The sequence below is a fragment of the Rhea pennata genome, chromosome 8, assembly GCF_028389875.1.
Source record: "Rhea pennata isolate bPtePen1 chromosome 8, bPtePen1.pri, whole genome shotgun sequence".
NCBI classification, from domain to species: domain Eukaryota; kingdom Metazoa; phylum Chordata; class Aves; order Rheiformes; family Rheidae; genus Rhea; species Rhea pennata.
In genome coordinates, this window is record NC_084670.1 from 19,323,704 (window position 1) to 19,347,643 (window position 23,940).

Here is a 23,940-nt window from a genome sequence, read left to right on the forward strand (position 1 = left end):
TAATTGAAGTATTGAAACTTCCTCCAGTAACTGAAATTGGTACTTCCAGGACTTGGCTCTAAGCTCTGGCTGCTCCTGAAAGGTACCACTGTTAAGCTAAATACTTTATATTATTTAGTGATTAGCCAAAAGCAAATTTACTTTCAAGTTGCATATGCATCCTTATCTATAGAGGCCTTCGCTTTTCCCTACCCCTTGTTTCTGCCATACTGCCTTTTTATAGACAATTGCCATTTGTTTCCCATTAGAGACATACTGAAGTTGTTTGCACACTTAAAGCAGGAGTCAAGTAGGCTACATGGAGGAATATTTTGCTTTTAAGATACTGATAGATGGAAGATGTGGTAAGTACTGCTATTGAAAGAGAAAGGATGCCTTTAATTTATTGTAAACAAAAGTATTTTTCAATGAAAGTCTCAACTTGATTCAACAGCAATAAAAATGAAGATTCTGTACAAACTGCACTATTAAACATGTTTTCCAGTTATTCCAAGAAGTCATTTAAAATCCCCAACAGTGTTTCAGAGTTTATACTTTTCTACCCAAAATACAGTAGGAATTACATTCATACTTTTCACCAAGAAAACTACCACTTGAATTCTTTGCTGGTTATAATTACTAGGTCCTAGTTGGAGGACATTATCAAGTTAGAGACGATAATTAACACAGTAATTCTTAAAATAAGTTGATGTTTATAGAACACACCTAACCCAAGCTGCTTCCTATTACATGTGGTACAGCAAAAGATGTTTGCTTTCGCATGTCCATTGATGATTTTGTACTTAAGTTTAATCATTTAAGGAATGCATTTAACATAGGACAGCCAAAGCAATTAAAAAAGAAACCCTTTCAGATATTTAAAGATTGTTCTTACCTAAGTTAAGAATGAACTAAGGAGTCAGATGGGTAGAGGTACATGGGTGATTGCCTCATGAAAAACAGTAACAATCTAAGTACTTCATACCTAAAGCATTTATGCATTAAACATTAACAGATAATTACTCAGCATATCCAATTTTATACAACTGTGAAGATAGATGTAAATCAACAGCAGGGATGAACGTTAAAAGTTATAGTGATCATGCCATGTGGAATGCCAGATTAAGATAGTTTGTTTACTCATGACTGAGACTTACTGACTCCTTCCCTCCTAGAAAAGGGAACAGCAACATGCTGCAGAGGGTACTGTTGCTTTATAGTCTACGTAGTTCCTAGCTCTTACTATTGCGCTTAGGGCCCCATTTAGTTTAAGCAGTATCCCATGATCTTGAACAATCCAACTTCTGGTCTACAGTTCTGGCTTAAAGGGTTGCTGCAATAGATGAGGATTTAAGCACAAGTCTGTAGCTCAATGTGTATTGAAATTAAAGAATCAAGACTGTCCACAGCTGTAGTTTGTTATATACTGGATTCCTATTAGAAAAGGAAACTTCTATAACTGTTTTTAACTTTCTGCTATCAATATTAAGAAGTTATCTTCCATTTTCATTATGAAATAACTTGGCCCACAAACTCAAGTTTAAGATCTACAGCTTATCTTGGGTTAAAGGTGTTGACTGAAGCACAATAATCTACTTTTGAAATAGGTATCTATATTGTTGCTATTCTATGTACATCCTTTTAAGAAATAGTATCTTAAAAATCTTGGCTCCCAACATGGTGCACTGTATCAGGACTTTTTAATTAAAAAGTTTTGAACTACTTAAACATTCAAGATGTAAGCATGAGGTAACAAGGTGTAAACAGAGTCTAACTAAAAGTCTGTCATTAAAACCTGGAGGTTCTGGAATAAAATTTTAATTTTCCAAACAGTTTAAAAATTATCTATTAATGTGCAAATTCTGCCATGCCATGGTATTAGTAAACTTCAACCTCATAGTTCAGTTTATTCACAACAGCAGCTTGGATGCAGCCACATTGTTTGAAGTAGTGGTGATTCTTTGTTTAACTTGTGATAAATTTTTGTAAATATTTCACAAGCGAGTGATGATTTTCACAGAATTGTAAGGAATTATGTTAGTCAATGTGGTGGCACAGTGAATATTTTCATCCTGTTCAAGATCTGACAAAGTGCACAGAACAGTCAAGCATGCAGAGTTGTTTCTATGTCCATAACACAGCACTGGAACACCATAAGGTGCTTTTGGCCTCTGCTAGATCATTCAGTAGCATGTTCGTTCTTTGAGAAGCCCTGTTGTAGGGTACTGACTGAAGACTGTCACAGAGGCATTAGTGAAATCTGAGTAAAGAAATACCTTTAAAAAATGCTGCACTTGTTATCAAACGTGGTAGGCCACCCCTAGTGGCATCAATACTACCTCCTGTGAGTAGAGGAGCTAAGAATCATTTGTATGGGATATTTTCTTCCACAGTAAAGTTTTTAAGTTATTGAGTATTAAAGAATGCTCCATTTCCATCTGATTTGCTGTGACTTTAAGGGCAATACACAAATACAGTTGTTTTTCTAGTTCTTCATGGATATCTGAAGGAGCACCACGAAGCAGATAGTCTTTCAGTAACTGACAGGCTTTTGCCAAATTTGGCTGAATGACTTCTGTGGTACATCTCATTTTACTTTGGTCACACAGAGTTCTACAGTCTGTACCATAAACACAGTCCAAGTCTGAGTCACACTGACGATCTTTCATTATTTCTTTCAAATTCATTTCTGGCACAATTTTTCTCATGTCTATCATTTTCAGATCATATTTGTCATTATATCCCAAATTTTTGGCACTTGTATCGCACATAAGAAAATTCCCGTAAGGTCCATGAAAAATATCTTCCACAAATTCTAAAAGCCCTATAGCTATTTTTGCCTTTCTTGGCCATGATGGAGTAAACCACTGGTCCATGCTTCTTCTGAGGCCAGAAGGAATGAAGAGTTCCATGATCCATGGAAGGCTAATTCCATAGAGAGAGGTATATTCAACTCTTTCCATCATGTAGAGATCCCCACAGAAACCCATTAATTTGGGAGTGTGTTCTTTATCCTGCAAGATGACCATTAACAGAAACTCATCTAGTTGCAGAAGTGCCCATACAGACTTTGCCTCTGGCAAAGAAACTCTACCATCTTTGTTTCCATCAGCAAAAGATAGGATAAGATTAACCAATTCTGAAAGATTTCCTTGTTCACCCAATTTTGCCTAAAAAAGAAAAACAAAAACAAAAAAGGATTAGGTATAATTTCATTACCCACCACCCACCCACCTGTAATTCTCCCTCCTGCCATTCTCTTTCTATGGATAATACAGAAGGCTGTACCATGCTCTGGTTTTCAGTGGTTATGTTACAGGACTTCCTACCAGATGCCTGAAGAACTTCCTTTGCTTTGTTTTCAAAGGCACCAAGTATATGAACTTCTGCAAGTGTTAGTATATTTCAGAATGCAAACATTAAAATTCAGAGATTGCTCTTTGTCAGAGTAGTTTTTAGAAACACTCTTATTCAGTATAGTTTAAGTAATTCGTTAAAAAAAAAATGTAGTGTTCAGATGTTAGATCAGGTTTAATTTTCATCTGATTAGACCCTGCAGATGCAGAGAAATTACAATCCATTACATTTCAGCCAACTATAAAATGTAACAAGATACATCTAGTACAAATCCCATACTAAAAGTTTACTGCAGTACTTAATTTTATTATTTGATATAATTACCTCCATTGTATCAGTATACATAAACAAGCCATTGCTGGAATCAAAATGGGTGTCTTTTCAAGAATTGTCAGTTCACAAGAAATCTGATAAAATTCTTTAGTCAAACTTCCTAAATTCTCCTAAAAGTTACTCTAGACTATCTGTTGCTCATTCAAATTTAAGAGACAAAGTTACTGTAATGCATGACAACTAAGTCACTGCTTTACATGATGTATCCACATGCATCTGCATGCATACAGACACACATGCTCAGCTAGGACAGATTTACATCAATCACTGGAGCTACCCTAGTAACAAAAGATTTAAGGAAGTAAAACCCTCAGATCACTGCTGTCACAATGGTAACTACATTCTGAGAATTCTGCAGTAGCATCAAGGCAATAGGATCAAGTATCACATTAACATAGTATAGAAAGAACTGAGAAATGTGTCTGGTCATTCTGGTTAGAGACACTCCTGATAGCTCAGTTACTTTAGTAATTCTTCCTGAACACAAATAGATTAGTCAAGAAATTCTGTTTAGGTTGTACTCTGAACAAAGTCCCAGGATCTGGTTACAAAAATGCCAAAATAGCAAAATAAATAAATAAATTTTTTTTATTTATTTCCTAAACAGATGAAAGTTTTAAACTTGTAAAATGCATTCTAGCTTCCATCTGATAAAAAGGGAAGGATAAAACAAACCCACAATAATTACTGCAAACTTCAAAGCCTCTCTGGGACAAACTATTTTTGTGCTAATTTTTCTAACCTCTCAAAGAACAAAGCTATGCAACAGGACTTTCTTTCCAACTGTAAGAAAATAAGCCTTTGTCAAAATAGAATAAATAAGCATATACTTACTTTAAAAAGACCATATACCATTTCTTTGAATTTCTGAACAGTGGTTCCTCTAGTTGGTTTATCAAATAGGACTATTTCCTTTCTTGGTTCTGGATCAGTACCAAAATCAAGTTGAGTAGCTTCTTCCATCTGGCATTTTATAACACCTTGCAGATTTCCCCAAATTCCTAAATACATCTAGGCAGGAAGAGTGGAAAAAAGACAAAAGAATTGTACAAGTCCCTCATCTAAAGATTGGCTGTGCTCCAAACATTGCTTTAAAAGTCAAGTAGGAACACAAAGCAGAAAGCTGAGTGCTTACTGACAGTGCACAGCACCAACAGTCAAACAACGGCAAATCCAAACACACGACTGCAAGCGCTTAGAGACTACGTTGTCCAAATATAAAGAAAGGTGATAAACAACTTAAAAAAGAAAGCATTAAGAGGTTTTTGTTTGGGAAGCAGGATAGCAGAGGTCGCATGCAGTACAAAAGTGTAAGTATTCTGTCAAAATGTGAAAGAAGCTGGTCATCTCATTGAAAAATGGATTCTATAACTGAGAGCAAAGAGTTCACAGCAATTACAGGTTTACTGCACTTAAAATCCGTAAGGATTCAGTCACAGGCACAGTCCTTCATGTGCTCTTCAGTTGGTAATCCACATGTACTCATGAAGACATACTCAGAAACAGAATGACTACAATTTCAAGTCAAAGCTCAGGCATTTGTTAAAGTGCGAGGCAGCTACACCAGCTTATTATAGAGGCTACTCTATTTAGTGGCCTCTTATTATTAGAGGCCACCACCATGGCTGCTGGTTCTTGTTCCTGACTCTGTTGAGGTATCCTCTCAGCTACACAAGCACAGCTGTTTCTACAGCTGCACTATTGGAAAGCTGCTCCAGCTAACGCTTTACAAAGGCGAGGAAACCTGCAACACTTGCCAAGTTAGATCAGGTCCCTTTTCCAGTTCACCCAAATCGCAGTCTTGGGCCAGCCCAGCTGACAGGGGCACCCGCACAAACCACTACCGCTCCCCAAACACTGTGCCAGACTGCAGCACAGCAGTTCCCAGTCAACAAAGCATGATAATGTTGGAGACCAAAGTGTGTAACAGGAGCAGAACAGCTTTGCTCCTCTTGCTACGATGCAGCTTCTCTAGGTGCCTTTAATGCAAGGCAAGCCACAGAAGGTAAAACTACAGTCTCTACCCCTTCTGGCTCTCAGACAGGCACTCCGTTTCCTATTAAAGCTGAGAGGCTGGAGCAATGCTTGCCTACAGGATCCAACAGACGTCGTCAGATGAAATACGCTCCAGAGATTTCTCAAGGCTACAGCTTCAGGAGGAAGGAAGATGCCATAGAATTGGTAGTGATGGCGGTAAGGGGAGTTAAGGAGGGTTTTACATGGCTAAATGGGTGCATGAAGAAAGCAGCACCCACCAGGTCTGCCTAAAGGAACCCATTTTTAGGACATATGTCCACTAAATATTACAAAATGGCAAAAGAAAGTACAGGAATACCAGGATGTACATATTTACTCAACTCTAAGACTAATTCAAATTACTACAGAAGACAGTGTTCTCTGTTCAAAAAGACCTCTTCTTGGGTGGGGGTGGGAGTGCAATCAAAATCTGTATTTGCTGATCATCAGTAAAGTAGATACATTATGACTAATACAAAAAAAATCATGAAAGAGAAAATAAGTAATTGGTTACAGACAGCTGAGCCTTAACAGAACATGTAAAGCAGAGTGAAACTGATAGCTGAACATTGTTATCTGTAATTTCTAAGGCCCTTGTCATGCTGACTGACAGAACAAACAAATTCCAGGGCAACAAGACTAAGGCATGTGCCACAGAATTTCTAGTTTAAAATACCAATATTTTGGTATGTTCTGCATGTCACAGAAATAATGTTTGAAATAAACTATACGTAACAGTTGTAGCTTACTTACACTAGGGTCTGCTTGATAGTCTAGAAAACAATGTTTCTGTGAGAAATAGAGCTAGGTTACATACGTAAAGCCTCACCTGGTTATTGGGCTTTGTCGACAAACACTTTCCAAAATATAATGTTTCTTTTGCACACAGACTGCTACATGCTGACCCGTCAATAACTCCAGTCTTGTATTTATCACACTGAAACAAAAAAGGAGAAAAATATTTAATGAAATTGTCCAAGAAGAGGGGCAACAACCACATCTCTCCCAACACCTGATTCATGAAGGAAGGAAATAAAAAAATCCATAGAAACAACTCAAAAAACCCTATTCCCAAACACTGTTATTTAAGAAATATAGCCATTCTTTAATCTTTAATAAGACACAATCTTATTTTTAATCTTATTTTAAAGTGACAGAATAGTATAATTTGATTAATTTACATGTGACAACGACTGAACTGACTGCAGAATTAATTGGGGCAAACACTTCAGAAGCAAGCCATGCTAAATATACTTACTATTATTTTCCTACAGTCATGTCCTCTGCATAGCTCTGTGTAGGTGGAATACTGAACATACATAATCCAGCTGCCAATAAAAACTACTAACCAAGAGATAAAGAGATACTTCATCCGCATATATGAGAAACGTGCCTAGAGGATATAAAAAGAAAATATTTTCCATAATCCGTTCAATAGTAGTCAGAATGATAGAAAAGAAACATGATTTCCTATTCCATCTTTAAGAACTTGGCTTCAATACTGATAAAATAAGCACACTGCAATACATGGAACATTTGCTTCCAGCAGGCAACAAAACTAACAGGAGAGGTGAATTTGACTTAAATTTGAGTGAAAGGAAAATAAAGGTATAAGTAAAAAGAAGAAGGAGGAGGAAAAAAAAGAAAAAAACAAAAAAACAAAAGATGTCAGGCTCTCACAGGGCAAGCCAGGCTGCAAGAACCAATTTGCTAAAGATTGGAAACGGGCAGATCTCCACTACTTGCATTTTTCCCCTCACTAAGACCAGTTACTCCTGCACTGCTTCTGGCAGACCAAATCCAACAGAACAAGAATCTAGTCAAACAATAACCTGTGTTAAAGTATAAATATGCAACTTTTACATACAGCGTGCTGGGTAAATATCAGGGAAATGTTCCATATGCTGAAGCCTCCCACTCCTTCCTTGAAACACCACCAAATAATTTGCGATTAGAATTGCTCTGTACTAGCCTCACTTCCAGCAGTCTCATCCATAATTGTATAAGAGACTTACGTGCTGTTTCAGTGACCTCCCCTTTACCTTACCCTCCTCACCACCCCAACTGAAAAATGTATTTATAAATTAAGAGATGATGAGGAAAGTGAAGAGAGTGCCACATGCCTGGAAAGAGAGAGTGCAAGTAGTGATGTTTTTTCCTTCCTGGTCTGGTGTGCTAACAGATTGATTTTCATACCACAATCAGGATTAGAAAATAACTAAAAAGTCAGGATCAGCTTTAGCAACAAGAACATAGGGAAAGTGCATAAAAGTACCTACACTGGGTTAAATGCAAGATTAATCTCCACCAGTATCCTGGTCTCTAACAGTGGCTACAGGTAGATATGCCTAGGGAAGAGTGAGAACATACTATATATCTCAAATGCTCCCCCATTTTACTTTTGAGGAACTTCCTAAGCCAGACGTGATTTTCTATATTTAGTAGAACAGCACCAATTTATCTTTCATAAATTTATCTAGGCTCCCTTAGAATTCCTTTATTTTTTAGCATCCACACCTTCTGGCAATTAATTCCAGGAGTCTACTATTGACTACACCAGGGGTGGTGATAGGACTTTATTTTGCTTAAATCCAGTTCTTATTAGCTTCGTTTTATGCCCTTTAAGGCAGTGATTTCTATTTTTTCAATATACTAGGCTATAGCTTTATGGTTTTCAGCTGAAACGTCACAAGATGATCTAGTCATACAGTCCACTGGAACTCAACTGAGAGGCAGACACCTGTGGTCAGAAACTTGTTAGTGTTATACTCTGAACTTCTGCTTTTGAAAATCAGAACTGAAACAGAATGATCTTGCTAAGGCTACATTTTCACTACACAAATTGTTCAGCATTCTACAAATTGTTCTGCCCTGTTTTTTCTTTTTTTTTTTTTTTTCCACCTCTGTCCTGAAGCCTGCTGTCATCTGAATTAGACCCAAGAACTGCCTGGGGTCTGCACCATAGATGAAATCAGAGAGTTGATGTGATTCACAGCACAACTTACTAAACAGTTGTATGAACAGAAGTGATGGGATAGAGCATCCTAGCAAAAAAGCAGAAATATCTTGAACCAATTTTGCTAACAACATTTTAAAACTATACCTTAGTGTTAAATTTTGCTCCTCAATTGCCAGTGCTGCAAATGAAGTCAAATTAAAGAGGACTATGTACTGCAAGCACATTTTTTTAAAAATAATTAATGCCTTAGATTGTTGAGAACAATATATTTTTTCTGTAATATACATAGCATATTCACAAACCAAAAAGTCAGTTAAAAAAAATCACTGTACAGTAAACCATGTTTATAAAGTCTTTGGTCTTCTCTAAACATCTATGATTAAGACTAAACATCATGATTTATCGTTAAATAACATAAAGGTTTTGTTTATGCTGCTTAAGTACTACCAGAATTTTAAGAGACTGATCATGGTATTATAGATGTCTAATAGTTTAACGTGACTGTACATCCTTAATGTAAATACATACCATAAAGAATTCCGAATAAAAATATTGAAACTCACTCTTACTAAAAAACCTTGACTTTCAAAGATTTGGCAATAAATACAGTGCTGAGTATCTTCTTGTTTATATGTAACTAGAGAAGGAAAGAGATGGATGAGAAAACTTCTTTAGGGAAAAACTTTTATTTCAATGTATGAGAAAGCTGTACAGGAACATAGGACTGTCATGCTAGACTACATCAATGGTCCACCTAGTTGAGCAGACAAATCACCATACCAATAGAGATGCTTTGAAGAAAAAAAGTCATCAAGGAATTATCAACTCAAAATTTTTATTCCAGAATTCAAATAATCAAATACTTCATTAGAATTGCTGGTTCAGCTCATGTTTTCTTCAAACTGAAAAAGTTATCTTACCTGCTCGTAACTGAAAGCTTATATACATAACTATATTGCTGCTAAAAGTCACTGTCAGAAACAGCTAAGAGGGAGCTTTCTGAACTCTAAAGGGACTCCAATGCCTCATGCCCTTAGTCACTCCAAACCAGGGCTGAAGTCAGCAAGAGCCCGGGGCTAAGTCAACCAACCTCCCCTCCCAAGCCCCCAACAGCTGCTTGCATCTTATCTGCTCTAGGAGTAAAGAGGATTGCTGTTTCCAGGAGAGCTAGCCCCTTCATTTCAACAAGTATTAAGATGGATTACACATTTTGAATTGTCTTTCAACTTTTTCAAAACTAAGCAAATACTTTATAGTGAAAAAATCAAAACCTGAACAGAGAAAACTAAAATGGAAAAAAACTTCATACTGCTTCAAGAGTAAACTCTCAGCTGCCAGCAGATAGCTCAGCAAGCTCACACAGAGCAAGGTACAGGCGTTCCAGGAGACACTGACAATGCAAACAGCACTGCCTGGCTTTGCAGCAATGGGAGACCGGAGAACTTCAGCAGATGCAAACAAGTCAGCCCATTCCTTTTAGCTAGAAACACTACAATCATTTATGGGTAATTATAAAAGATAGGACACAACCAGCACATGTCAGGCTAATGCTAGTCCTGTTCAGTCTTTGAGGAGCCGGAGGAACCAGAGGCAGCGCCAAAACAATAGCCCCTGCGGTGGGGGCCTGCCCTACCCTCCACATGTCACAGCTATGGACTCCTATTGCTTCAAAATGCACTCACTTGACTCAATCTCAAAACTGTCTAGTTAAAAAGTTAGATCCAACTAACTGTTTTTTGGTCATAATAAATTTTGGCCACATAATTCCTTCAATCCGTACTTCTTTTAAGATATTTTATTAGGAGTGTTGCAAGACAGGAATAACTTTTGCTATTTTTCTCAGAGCCACAAAGACCTTAGCTAGATTACCATGCAATTTCTCTAAAGCATAACATCCACAATATGGATACAAGTTGGATTGAACACAAAAGGAAACCACATAGAGTTATTGTTGGTCTACAGCATGGTGAGAAAATGCTTAGAAAACCACCAGTGAGGAAGCCGAAGGTGGGGAGGACAGAACAGTCTCTCTGGCCAACAGTCTCCCTTGCCTCTGGAGACAAGGCAGGAAGTGGGGTGGGAGAATCAAACCAAGAGATCCTCCACGATATATACACCTTCCCCACTTAAAGAACACTACTAAAATGACAGAATTGGAGGACCAAATTAAAAAAAAAAAAAAAAAAAAAGGCAAAAAGACTCAAAATACCACATCTATGTGCTTACAATGTTAAGGATCACAAGCTTTCTTGCAAGCCTCACTGCCTGAGCAAACAACTTAATGAAAAGCACAAGAGTCACCCTATACATGAACCAGCAGTGACAACTGATACTTTACCAGTGGCTTCAGAAATAATATCTTTCTCCATACAGAAGAAAAGAATTGTGAAGTCTTAGCTCATGGAAGTGTTCAATTGGACTCTGTCTCCATTCTTTCTTCCAGTCCATTATCCTTATCCAGTCACTTACAATCTCCATCTGTCAGTTTTTTCTTTCCAGTATCCTTCTCCACCTGTTTGCTTAGCCAGTTCTTGTCTTCCGATCTTGCACCACATGTCATCTGCTATCCTGTTTTTTTTTTCCCAGTTATTTCCAATGTGCTCCCACCCCACCTGATTCTGCAGCCCTGGCCTCACAGTTCAGTCTTCCATCCCCCATCTGTCACCTATTCTCAAGTCACAGTTCCCAGCACACCTCAGGTCTCATACTCTTCCCCACTTTCTCCAGCACAACTTTCCTACTTAAGGATCCTTGTCCCAAACTACTGCCCAAGCACAACTTGCTTGTCACCTACAAGGCATTTTTCTTTCACACTTCAGGGAAACTGGCAGGGAGGGTACAGGAAAACATTGGAGTGTCTCTCTCCCTGTTCTCACTTCCAGAACCAAAGGGAAGCTGTAAGCATGCCAGATGGTTCTTTTGGTAGTTTTGTTTTTACACTCACACATGCTGTTTTGACAGCATACACAAACCAAAACAAAAACAAGGAGAGGTCCATTCTTCCCCAGCAGATCTGTCCCAGCAAGCTCAGGTTGCCTGCCTTGAGGCAGTTCTCCAGCAGAGGCCTTTGAAACAGTGGTGAATTGAGAGGTGAAGGGAACAGGTAGACTGAAAACATTCAAGGTACAGCATTGATCAGTCACCCAACATGTATCAGGCACAAGCTTATAATTACACTTCTCTCAGACTGGCTAAAGACACAATGTGTTTTCTATGCCACCTTCATATTTTATGCTGGTTGAAAAAGATACTTGTTAGTTTTAGCAAATAAAAACTACCATAATATAGTCACGCAAGTTCAATGTCTTCTATAACAAAATCTTTGACTTGTTTTTGGTGAGGCAGTCTCTAGACTCCCTAAAGCTGATGGTTCCATAAACTAGGGTTTAAATTTTTTGCTGCTTTTCAACATGGAAATAATATCAATGAAGGCTCTGTAGTGCATGCCTGAAATTATCTAACTACGTGAGTCAATCTATTTTCACTTTGGCCCAATGTTTCTGTATCTAGACACAGCATCAAATAAATAATAACTTTCTTTGCCTTTGCAAGCACAATGAAAGAGATTGGCAGCATCTTAAAAGAGGTAAAAATGTATTTATAATTAAAACATGGTATTTTGGTAAAACACAGATTATATTCATTTACTGTTAACTGTGCAATGAAGACATGTTCGTTAGTTTCTTGTACTCATCTTTTTTGTTAGATTTGATTTCCGTTCAGTAAAGCAGACAGCTACCCGTTATTCCCATTTGCCCAAAACCTCTGCCCAAGGATTACCACTGCACAGCAGAGTCTGCAGCATCAACCTACTCAGGTTTCATACTCCGAGTCAGCCTCTTTGCGAAAGCCGATTTTCACTGGTGGTTCATGATAAACATACAAGTTGGAGTAGCTAAGGCACAGGCACACATTCACTCTGCCACCTTTGCTGTACATACAGAGACAGTGGGGGCAGAGAAGCATCCTAACCTGCCCCAGCAAGACCCCACAGAGCTCAGCTGTCAGCCTTGTTGCTGATTTAGTACAACTGAGATGTGCCAGGCAGAAGTGAGAACGGCTGCGCTGCAAGGGCTAACTCAAACCATCCTTGACTTCTTGCATGCACACTGTCACAGAGCTACCTTCAAACAAGATCATTTTCCTTCTAAAAAATATATCCCTAGTGTAGTACTGTGAACTTTATCTGAGAGAGTTTCATAATGTATTTCATTAAAACAACCCCCTACACATACCCTGAGCATCCATTCTCAGAATGAAATACGCTTTTAGCAGCTTACAGTTTTCTGCCTAGGTCTGTTGCCTGCAAAAGGTTGAGGACCTTGTTTCGAGTCTGAGGTAAATCCTCTTCCTTCCTACCTCAGCTCTCACTCTTTATTCAGCCTGGAACTGCTGAGATACACTGTATATGGCACGATCGAATGGAAGTCTCCTATTCTCCATCCTGCACTTGGCCTATAGCACCTGGGAAGGTTTTAAAACAGATTACATATTGACATTCCTACACAAAAAAGCTTTCTCCAGAAATGTTTTTGAAACAAACAGCACTGTTGGTAGAAGTGTCATAATTTAAGAATTCAATTATGAGCTAGATGCCGTTTCTATCTCATGTAGTTTAATTTTCAAGTTCATTTCATTCATGAAGTTTAATTATGCTTCTTTAAATCTTTTTTTAATCTTAGCAGATGTTAGCTCAGATATAACACACCTTAATTATCATAACATACCCTCACATTCCTGAAGGAAACACTTCCCCACTGAGTCCCATTCTTCAAATAAGTCTAGGTATTATTTCTTTCAAAAAGCGAATAGGAGCATCTGTTAAAAATAAACTAACACACAATTTCAATCCAACCAGCATAACTTACATATTTAAAACTTAATTAACTTAAGCTTTTCCCCTTTTACCCTCAAAAGAACACACTGCAAGGGAAAGACCAACTATACAAACCTCTGAAAGAGAGAAAACCCATCAAGTTAGCACAATGTGCAGTCAGTTATAGCATTTCATACTTTTTTCTTTTTCTCCCCTCCAAAACTGTTAAGTAGAAATAAATTGCATCAAGAATGCCTATTCTTGCAATAAAAAAACATACCTCTAACTTGAATCTCAACAATGCCAACACTCTGTGCCAGACACATGTATGAATGTCAATACCAACAATCATGTAGATACAGGTTCAGTGCAAGATTTACTCAGCTTCTCCAGGATAGGGTGTAGAAGACTTATTTCACATGGTTCAAGCCCCCCAAAATGGGTATTTTCAGATATTAAATGAAATTATATAAAGGATTATTTTCCAGATTAATTATGGCTGTAGAATAATAAGCCTGCAGAGAGCAGGATGCTTGGTGCAGAGTTTGAATAGGAAAGGGGGAATAAAGTTTTCTTTTCCCAAACTGATTTTGTTTTCAGAAGTGAATCTTTCATAAATATCAAATTATCCAGTCCTTACTAGAACATTGCAGAACACCTACAGGGAACTAAAAATGATGTTATCCTATCCTCATTCCTGCAGAAGATTCAGATTCAGGAAGATTCTGAAAATTGCCTTCCTAAAGCCTGTCACAAGGCTCTTCTCCACAGAATTTGTCTTCTATTAATAGGATTACTAAAGATTCTAATAAATTCACTTTCTTCAATATTTTTTCCACACATAAAGAAGGTAGTTCCTATGGATCAGCAACGATAGCAAATAAGCACTAATGATTATCTTTCATCTATCTGAAAGATAAGATAGATATTATTTTGAGAGAGAGCTAATTTACACTATATACTACAACCTCATGGACTACTAGTGGTCTGCAAACCTCAGGACTATGGCCAACTGTTAACCATATTCATAATACAGGGAAGTACGTTGTATCTCTGCTTTTATCCAAATTTGTTCTCCTCAGACCGAAAGAGAATGTGGGACACAAAATCCTCCCCAAATGGCACTGAACTGCATCATACAACTGGCAGGAAGTTCTGGAGAAGCTGGATTTATTTTGGGCTCAATGCTGAGCCAATGCAGTCACATAGCTTTTAAGACTTACGTCCTGCCAATTCAGAGCATAGACAGGAGTACACATCCGCTCATGGAACACACAGGATGGTGTTCCACTTTCTATGATTCCAAGGGGATTACTTAAAAAAAAAAAGGCTTGATCGTTATTTGGTCTCTTTCAGTATCTTCTCTCTACCAAATTTCAGCTTCCTCCCCAAAAATCAGGCTGCAAGCATAAACGCACTTTGTCTACTTCATCTAGGAAGTGTCAGAACTGCTGTGCATGTGCTGTACCAATGCACTAAGGACACGTATTTACAGAACCAAACCTGGTGTGATCACATGTGGTAAGTAATACAACCCAAATACTGCACACCTGCTATACAGATCATTTGAACACATTTTGAGCAAGAAGGCCCAGATGCAGACCAAGCAACAATATTAATCGACAAACTTATCTGGAATTATGACAAACTTCTAGGAAATTTTGAATAACATTTAGAACAACAGAAGGACCAAGAGCTCTAAAGTGATCAAAGCAGGAAGAAAGTGTTCAGAACCAGGAATACAACAGCTCTCCTCTGTTTCATTCTTCCATCAGGACTCTTGAATACAAGCCAGGGAAAACAAGGATGAAGGAAAGCACTTGTGATGCTTTAAAGAGTATTACAGACTCAACACCTCCCATCACTCATACAGTCTACTGTCACATGTATTTTAAATAATTAGATGATTATCCCCTGGAACAGAACTGGAAAACCACTTCTAGCAAAATTCAGTCCTGGATACACTCCAAAGAATGTGGGGAGTAGCAGATCAAAATGCAGCATAAGGGCTTGCCAGCTTTTTGATGAGTGTACTATCTGAAGTCTTTTTATGGTTTCTTTGTTTAGTGTTTCTTTGTTTAATACTATGGTTTAATTTTGTAAAGTATTCCACATAACTGTACTCTACTAATCCTCTCCAAATCTATGAGTTGCTCACTCAGTTTTACATATTAGCAATTGGAAAGCACAGATAATATTTCTAGCCAGATCATGTTAGAAATCCTGTTTTCTTCGCTTTCAAGTTGATTTATATATCATAGGATACATTTCAAGAAGGTTGGGATGAACTCTGGGCATACTGAACCCTGCTGCCTTGCATGTCACATCCCAGTCACATTCATGTTTTTAGAGCAGACAGTACATACTTAACATTATGCTATATATCTTGAATTGTTTCTATCCTGATCAATCAAACTTAGTGAACAGAGTCAGAGATATCTTTTGAAATAAAATAGGATAATGCTAGAGATAGAAAACAGGATGTTTCCCCTTAAGAAGATAAAACAAAAAAGATAGAGGATTAAAAGCTTATATGAAAAAGATCATACAGTAAATTTCCATTATCTGGGGCTTTACAGTTTGTTTGTTCTTAGCTTTTCAAAGACAGTGTATCATACATTACTGAAATGCATGGGACTTCCCTGAAGAGATTGAACTTGACTGTAGATCTCTCAGGGCCAGAACTTCCAAGCATTGGGGAAAGGGGGAAGAGGGATGGGGAGGGGGGAAATCTTCTTTATTGCCATGCATAATCCTGCTCATTTGTCCTCAACCTCACAACACAATTACTAGCTATAGCTATCAGATGCACAAGTAACCAACTGCTCTTAGAAAAAATCTCCAGGCCAGTATCTCCCCAAAACAGGGATGCTCTCTCCTCCTTGCAAAACACACATACATCAGTCACAACTATTAACTCAGTGTTAATCACTCAAATGTAGATCCAACACTTAGAATTTATCAGTGGTATTTAGTATCATTTAGAAGCTTGCTGTGTTTGAGGGTTTTTTTTTTTTTTTGTTGTAGTTTCTAATATTACATGATTTACAGTCCAAGTAATATGAAAGTTTGGTATTTCAGAGAGTGTGTTTTGTGACAGAATTTATCATTGTTTCCATGGATCCCTAAACACTAGGTTTGGGCTGAGGAAAGATGTCTAGAAGTTTATCCTCGGTTCATGCAAAAAGATCAGTACACTTCACATCACAGAGCCCTTAGCCAGCAAGATCATCAACTGATTAGCTATGGATCTTACGTTCTGCATGCAAGCTAGAGAATGCTAAAATAAATTAGTAACAGAACATTTGGCATAGTGTATCAGTTGCAAACCAAGCCATAGCCTCTTGCTCCTATTACAATAGGACGGTTAGAAGAGGCATTAAGATCTGTGTTGCAAATAAACTATACTGTGAAGTAAATTTCAAGTTTTGTGGGGGGACTTGGGGGTAGGTTTGTTTTTTTTTGTTTTTTTTGTTTTTTTTGTTTTTTTTAGGTCTGGCACACAAGCCAGTAAAATTTGTAAAGTTACTCAGCAACGTAGTCATCTTCCCTACCGTGCTACTTTAAATATTACATAGCAATACTACACAAGTGTTAAAACTAACTTACTGAAACGTAGCTGCGAATAAGTTAGAAGAGTCTAGAATTTAGAAAGCATTGACTCTTTAGAGACAAAAACCTCAAAGTACTCTGCAAGTTTTCAGTAGAGTTAAACCATGAGCACATCTGTCATATACATAATGACAAGTAAAGCCAATATATCAATAGCTTGCTGCCATTCTATGGATGCATCACATAGCAATATGCATTCACTATTTGACACAGAAAGATAAATTAATGTTCACAAGCTTTTATTAGCCCTCAAAACAAATCTATAAAATAGTCAAATGGATTTGTCCAGTGTAAGAAACATTAGTTATTTCTAACTTTTTAATAACAGAAAAGCCAAAGAAGTTCCTTCAAAGTATATGATAACAATAATAACAATGTTTATTCCTAACAAATTATCTTGCTTTTCTCCTGCTTCTTAACGGACTTTAAAATAATATATTTGCTTAAAGGCCTTAACGTCAAGTTGAGAATAAGAATAAAGAAAAACATAGTCAGACTTCACTATGTCGTTATCAGAGAGAGATTTATCAAGGCAAAGGAAGCAAACAATCCGGAGACTATAGTTCAAGAAGTGGCATATAAATTGTTTATTTGTGAATTCATTTTATTTGTATCAGAAAATTTCTTCTGAACAAGTATCTAATTAGGTAAATATTAGAAGAAAAATGTTGTCTGGTCTAAAAAAATATATAATAAAAAAAAAACAAGTGCTATTGACCCAGCTTTGCAGACATGTACCGTAAAACATACCGAAGAGGTTAAATATTGTATCTGAATCTGCACACTTCTCCTTAGAGGTCACATCCTATTTCAGACCCTCCCAAAAGAGAGTGAATTTAGAAAAGTCTCAAAGGAGGAGGAATTAAAACACTACAGACTTCAGGATGCATCAGGATGAAATTTACATTTTTAATCTTAAAAGAAGAAGAAGAAGCATTTAGTAAGACAGCAACAGACGATACCATGTGTGTGTGTAAATTAGTAGCATGTATTTAAGAAGGCGAATATATATCGATCTCCTCCCAAATAACAAACGCGCTTCGCGACGGCGCTGAGCCGCAGCACAAGGCAACAAGCGGGAGCGCCGCGGAACGCGCCAACACGGCCACGCCGCCTCCACGCCCGCAGCGGCGCCTCCCGCCGCGCGACGCCCCGCCGGCAGCGGGCGCTCGCCCACCCGCGCGGAAGGCCGCGGACACGCGCGCAGCCACCACCCCCTGCCCGGCAGGGCAGACCCGCCTTCGGAACGGGCTCCCTCGGGGCCCTCCGCGCCCCGGCGCGGCAGGCGGCAGCTGCGCCCGCCGCGTAACAGGTGGCGCGGCGGCGCCCAGCGGCGCAGGCCCCGGGCACGGCGCGCCGGCCCAGGGGCGCAGCCGAGGCGCCGCGGCGGCGGAGCGGCCCGCCGGCGGCGGCCTACCTGGGAGTAGTGGGGCTTCCCGAGCCAGGCGCCCGCCAAGAGCCGCCTCGCCATGGCAATCGCACATCCCCGCAGCGGGCGGGCGGCGGCGGGCCCGGCGGAGCGCGGCGGCGGGCGGGCGGGCGGGCGGCGCTCCCCCCCCCGGCCGGCCGGCCTGCCGCTGGAGCGGAGCGCAGCGGAGCCGCCGGCCGGCCCGGAACGACACGGCCTGGCGCCCCCTCAGGCACCGGCCGGCCGCCGCCGAGCGACAGCGGCTGTCAGCGGCGGGGGCTGGCCGGGCTCCGGCCGTGAAGGGCGGGTGGCGGCCGCCTCCGCCGGCGCAGAAACAGCCCGCCCGCCCCGCCGCCCCCCGCGCAGGGGAGGAGCGCGGCGGCTCCGGGGGGCGGGGCCCGGCCGCGCGCCCCCCGCGCTCCCCCCTCCCCCCCCGCCGCGCTGAGGCGGTGGCGGCTGACAGGGCTGGCGGCGCGATGGCGCTGGGGAGGCGGGCGCCGGCCCTCGGCTCCCCTCGGCGGTCTTGGCTGCCCTAGAGCGCTCCAGCCAGGGCCCCGTCTGGGGAGCGATATGGAGAAGTCTGTAATAAATAACGTGTCTCGCTGATGGCAAACAGTCCCCTGCCGCTTACGTGACAAGTTATTAAAACCAGCTGTGGGGCTGTCACTGTCTAAAGGGAGCATTTCCCCCCCAAAGAAGGAGGGGTTGTTTGTGTGGGCTGCAGCCACTCGCACCTTGCTGTAATGAGGGGAGCAGGTCTCCCTCGCCCACATGCCTTGGGGCTGGTGGTGGCCCTGGGCCTCCCTTGAACCATGCGCCTTGGGGCTGGTGGTGGCCCTGGGCCTCCCTCGCCCACGTGTCTAGAGCTGATGGTGGCCTTGGGCCTCCCTTGTCCATGTGCCCTGGGGCTGATGGTGGCCCTGGGCCTCCCTCACCCACGCACCTAGAACTGGTGGTGGCCCTGGGCCTCCCTTGAACTATGCACCTTGGGGCTGGTGGTGGCCCCAGGCTGCCCGCCATGGTCACAGGCCTCTCCTGGTGGCCACCGACCTCCCTGGTTACTGATCCCCATATCGGAAGTGCCGCGCTCTCTGGAAAGCAGATGTGTGGTTTTTTTCTCATTCCAGCACTTCTGCAATGCTAATACAATGTTCAACAGCAGTAATGATAGCGAGTTTACAGCTGGAAGAGAAAAAATGGCACTTTCATGATCACATTTCTCATAGCAACAGTCTATGATATCACCGCCAACTGCAGCCAAATGGGACAGGCTGCTGCGTAAGCAGCCATGAATTAGTTAGCCATGGGTCCAGTGAACGCATTGGGTCTCACTGTGCCCATCTGCATCTACAGTAGCCTTCAGTGGTCAAAAACACTTTTCCTCCTTTACCATAGTCCAATTCAGAAAGAAAAACAGACAAGGACTGATGTAGCATCCACACAGATAAGGGACGTTGGTCTTGTAAAACAGGGAGGAATTACCAATCACTCCTTCACCAGAGGATCTCCGGACAATTCGCACACTTGTGAGAAGTCCCAGTCCAACTGAAATTAGAGAGAACATTGCTAATTTCAAAATCATCCTTTTTCTTACATAAAGATTAACATTTATTTTTGTTCTGTCTTCTTGTGTTTATGACTTGACTGTGATTCCTTTAATACAATGTGTTTAGTAGAGTTGGAGTCAGAAGCTAGGAGTCTCCTGCTCTGACGCTTTTGGGCTGTGAAGCTCTGGCCAAACTGATTCTGCCCCTGTGTGTGGACCAAAATAATAAGAAGCTGAATGTAACATGTTATGGCTTTTGGTGTTCTGTACACTTAACCAAAGGTGGCTGCTTTGATGAAAGGAAAGATCACAAAAATGCTAGTGTAAGAATGAGTTATGGTCTTCTGGCAGGGCTTACTCTTAAAGAAGTGTATCTGGAAACTAATTGTTAGGAGGTCAGAAAGCATTAAAATTGTGTAGAATTTAAAGAGATTTGTACTTTAAGATTCAGGAACAGTCTGCAACAACTTTTTGAATAATAAAATCACTGCCAGACTCACTCTAAAGTAGAAACCCGAAAATTAATTGGTAAAATTTGGCACTCCTGAAAAAGCCATCCTTGCCATACAATAACAGCCAGCAACTCTTGCAGTAAGGGTGTTTTCTTCTCTTCCTATTCAGCAGGCCCAGATGGCTGTGCTTTCTGCATCACCTCCCTCTACAGTTCAGTGGTTCGCACAAGTCTAGCTACATTACAGGCACACCGCAGAAAGGCAACATAAGAGGAGACTGCAGAGCAAACATTTAAACATTTTGCTGAATAATCTCAAGTAATTCCTTTATCCAGTGCTCTCTGCCAGCCGTTGGAATGACAGACAGGGAGTAATCATGAAATGTGGGTCCCCCATATGGCAGGCAAGGATCTAAATGTTTCATTCCTATTATATCTTGATCCAAATAGTTCTTGGCATATGTTCATTAGGGAATATGTCTTTCACTTAGTGCATGAGATTTTAGTCATCTGTGAGAGCAGGTGCTTTATTCCAGCACTGAAGTGTTTAGTTATTCTTTAAGTACTCTTTGCATGTAGGTTTAGCTAAATGCTAAAAAGTAAGGCCATTTCAGCCTTTTTCAGCTACCTATTAAACACAGAGTCCCAGATTAAGCTTTGGGAGATGCAACTTCCGGGTAAAGCCCAGCCAAGTAAGCCAGAATAGCAGCAGAAGAGGGGAAATGTGTTCCGACGTGGCTTTCAGTGGGCGTGCAAAACCAGAGGGACGTTCTAAGGACCAGGGGTGGGGGCAGAGATGTAGCAGAAGAGGAACATGAATCATACTGATACATCATTTATCATACAGCCTCTCCACTCATGCATGCCTTTCCAGCCTGCAGTTCGTGTTACCCATTTTGTATGCCAGTACCAAAACACTGCTATAGGTTAATGCTAAAGCAATAAAAGTTATCTTGATTTATTACTACTTGTTAATAATTAAGTTTCCCATCCAGCTATATCAACATTGAGTGTTGTCATTCCAGTGATACGGGTTTTTAAAAAACATAGAAATCAGCAGCTGGTTTTACAGAAGCAGTGTTTGTTGATAGATCATCATGTTAAAGGTAAATGTGGTTTTATAGCACCTTCTTACTTTCATCTTCAGTTCTATGACACCTTAGTGCTTATTACTTGCTAAATATAACTCAGAAGAACCTGAGAGGTGTTACATGAGCTGAGATGTCCAGGAATTCTGGACATACAGTGGATGAAAATATGAGACAGAATGGAAAAACCCAGAAGTCTGAATTCTTCAAGATACCCACTGTAATGTGCATGTTATAAATATAGTAAATATAGTAAACAAATAATACATTTTTAAAGAAAGTATATGTTAATTCAATCAGTAATACAGGCTTTAATGTTATACTTAAACAAAAGCTAAACATTAACCCAGCAATGATGCTGGACTTGATTGTTACATAGTTATTTGAAGCAACTGCCCACAAAGTGATTTAAATTGAATGCTGTTGTAAGAGACTTCATGGAAAATCCTCTGGATTCACACACTCTCTTCACCATGATGTTATGTGCCTGGAGCCCTTGGCTAATGCTACAGATCACAAGACTTCTAATGTTAATAATCACAAGACTTGTCTTTCTACAGCAGGTTTACCAACTCTCAGTCTGCCTCACCCAGCTTCCTGGGTTAGTGCTCTTACTCTTCAGCTACTGAAACCTGGAAAGCACCAGAGTTTCAAAGATTACAGTGCCTGCACTAAGGGAATGCCTTAGTATTTGCCAGTTACCCTGGTTTGTAATTACCTTTACTAAATGTATTTGCATGATACATAACATGACAACAATTTAAAATAAAGCCACCTTCATTTTCTAAAACAAAATCTACATACATTTAGAGGTTTTTCTCTCTCCAGTTATTACCTAACTATCAAGATGCTTCCTCAAAGATGTGTCTGGGAATCTGTTTTCTATACAAACCCTACTTCCCTAGGTTTGTCTTTGTGAAAGAGAATGAAGATCTGAGAACAAATGCAATCTTCAGACCTAAAACTATTTCCTTCTCTACTTCAAATTTTTGTGAACTCTAACTCAATCAATGTGATAATTTTATCATGAAAGATTGTTTCCTATCACATTAAAACTCTTATAAATAATGCTAATGTCTAGCAAACAGGCTCCACCATGAATAAGTGGAGTTTATCTTTTATCCAGAAAGCAGATAAAACCTGTTAAAGGTTCCCTCATGGCTTAACTTGTTAAAAACAAATCATTAATCTATTTGAAGAACTGGCCTCTTCTAGTCAGCAGGTTTCATTTCTGAGGCTGTAGTTATACGGTCACTTTAATCTTGCATAAAACCATGCTGCTGCAGAAACAGATGGTCTCACCCTCTTTCCTTGCTCTTGCTGTTGGCCCCTATCTTCTTCCTTGCACAGGCACAACCAGTTCTGTTGCTGTATAAAGAACTGGATCAGTGATCTGAATCAGCTGAAAATTAATCTTAATTCTTTTTGTTCTGAGTTACCTTAGGGACAGTCCAACCCCTTCCATCAGTAGCTTGGATTTATGCCAGAGTAAAGCAGCTGTTCGTAACCACTGAAACTGTTATTTAAACATATTTACATCAACAATCATGTTTTAATACTGTCAGATAAATTACATTATGTATGTGAATCATTAGTAGCTCTTGTCTGTGATTAGATCCAAATACTAGTAGACATTCAGAGAGGCTGATTAATTTGGGGTACAAGCCCTCTAGTCCTTGCTTTGAGAGGCACAATACCTACTAGTTTTTCTGATATACAGTTCAAAATTCAGAGTGTACTTGAAATCATGAAGTGTTTACAGTAAATAGATAATTAAGCTATGGGCATCTTTTTTAATAACTTCAGAATAGAAAGCAGAAATATATATTAGAAGACACAAGAAAAGCCAAAAAGTACTCTGTTCAAAAGAAAAGACTTGAAGGTAATCATCACCTTGTTAATGGTCAGTTGCAAGCAAATCTCAAAGAGCTCATGGCTGTGTTCTCATCTTTCAAAACCTACAAAGGCAACAGTTCCAATTCCATCAAGCAATACAAATAAGTTTCGTTCGTAAGTACATGGCCCTTCAAGTCTATTTCCTCTCTTAATTGCTCCATTTATTAGGTTCAAGATTTTTACTCAAGATTAATTGAGATTAGATGTTTAGATGCATGGTCAGAGTACACTTGCTAACATTAATCTATTTCTGTTTAGGAAACCATTTTAGCATCTTCAGACAAATGCTTTTTGCCTAATAATATAAATAATGTGCCTATCTTTCTAATTATCCAGGCTATTTTCTTCTTTGAATTAGCAGCACAGTAAATAATGGTAAAATACTGATAAAAATATATATCTTTCAAATCTCAGTGTTAGACTCTTAATTCCTATTTATGAACTTTCCCATAAAGATAAATGTTGTAGCTGGTATTTGC

At 39.8% G+C, this 23,940-nt stretch overlaps 1 protein-coding gene across 1 annotated transcript; it reads right to left on the reverse strand.

The window, feature by feature from the left end:
* Nucleotides 1-357: 357 nt before the first annotated feature.
* Nucleotides 358-18,586, reverse strand: DIPK1A (divergent protein kinase domain 1A). The gene is made up of 5 exons (XM_062581570.1): nt 18,490-18,586; nt 6,944-7,078; nt 6,515-6,622; nt 4,504-4,680; nt 358-3,149 (listed from the first exon to the last, which is right to left on the reverse strand). The coding sequence occupies exons 1-5, from the start codon at nt 18,541-18,543 to the stop codon at nt 2,337-2,339; spliced, it is 1,287 nt and encodes a 428-aa protein (XP_062437554.1). The 5' UTR covers nt 18,544-18,586; the 3' UTR covers nt 358-2,336.
* Nucleotides 18,587-23,940: the final 5,354 nt, after the last annotated feature.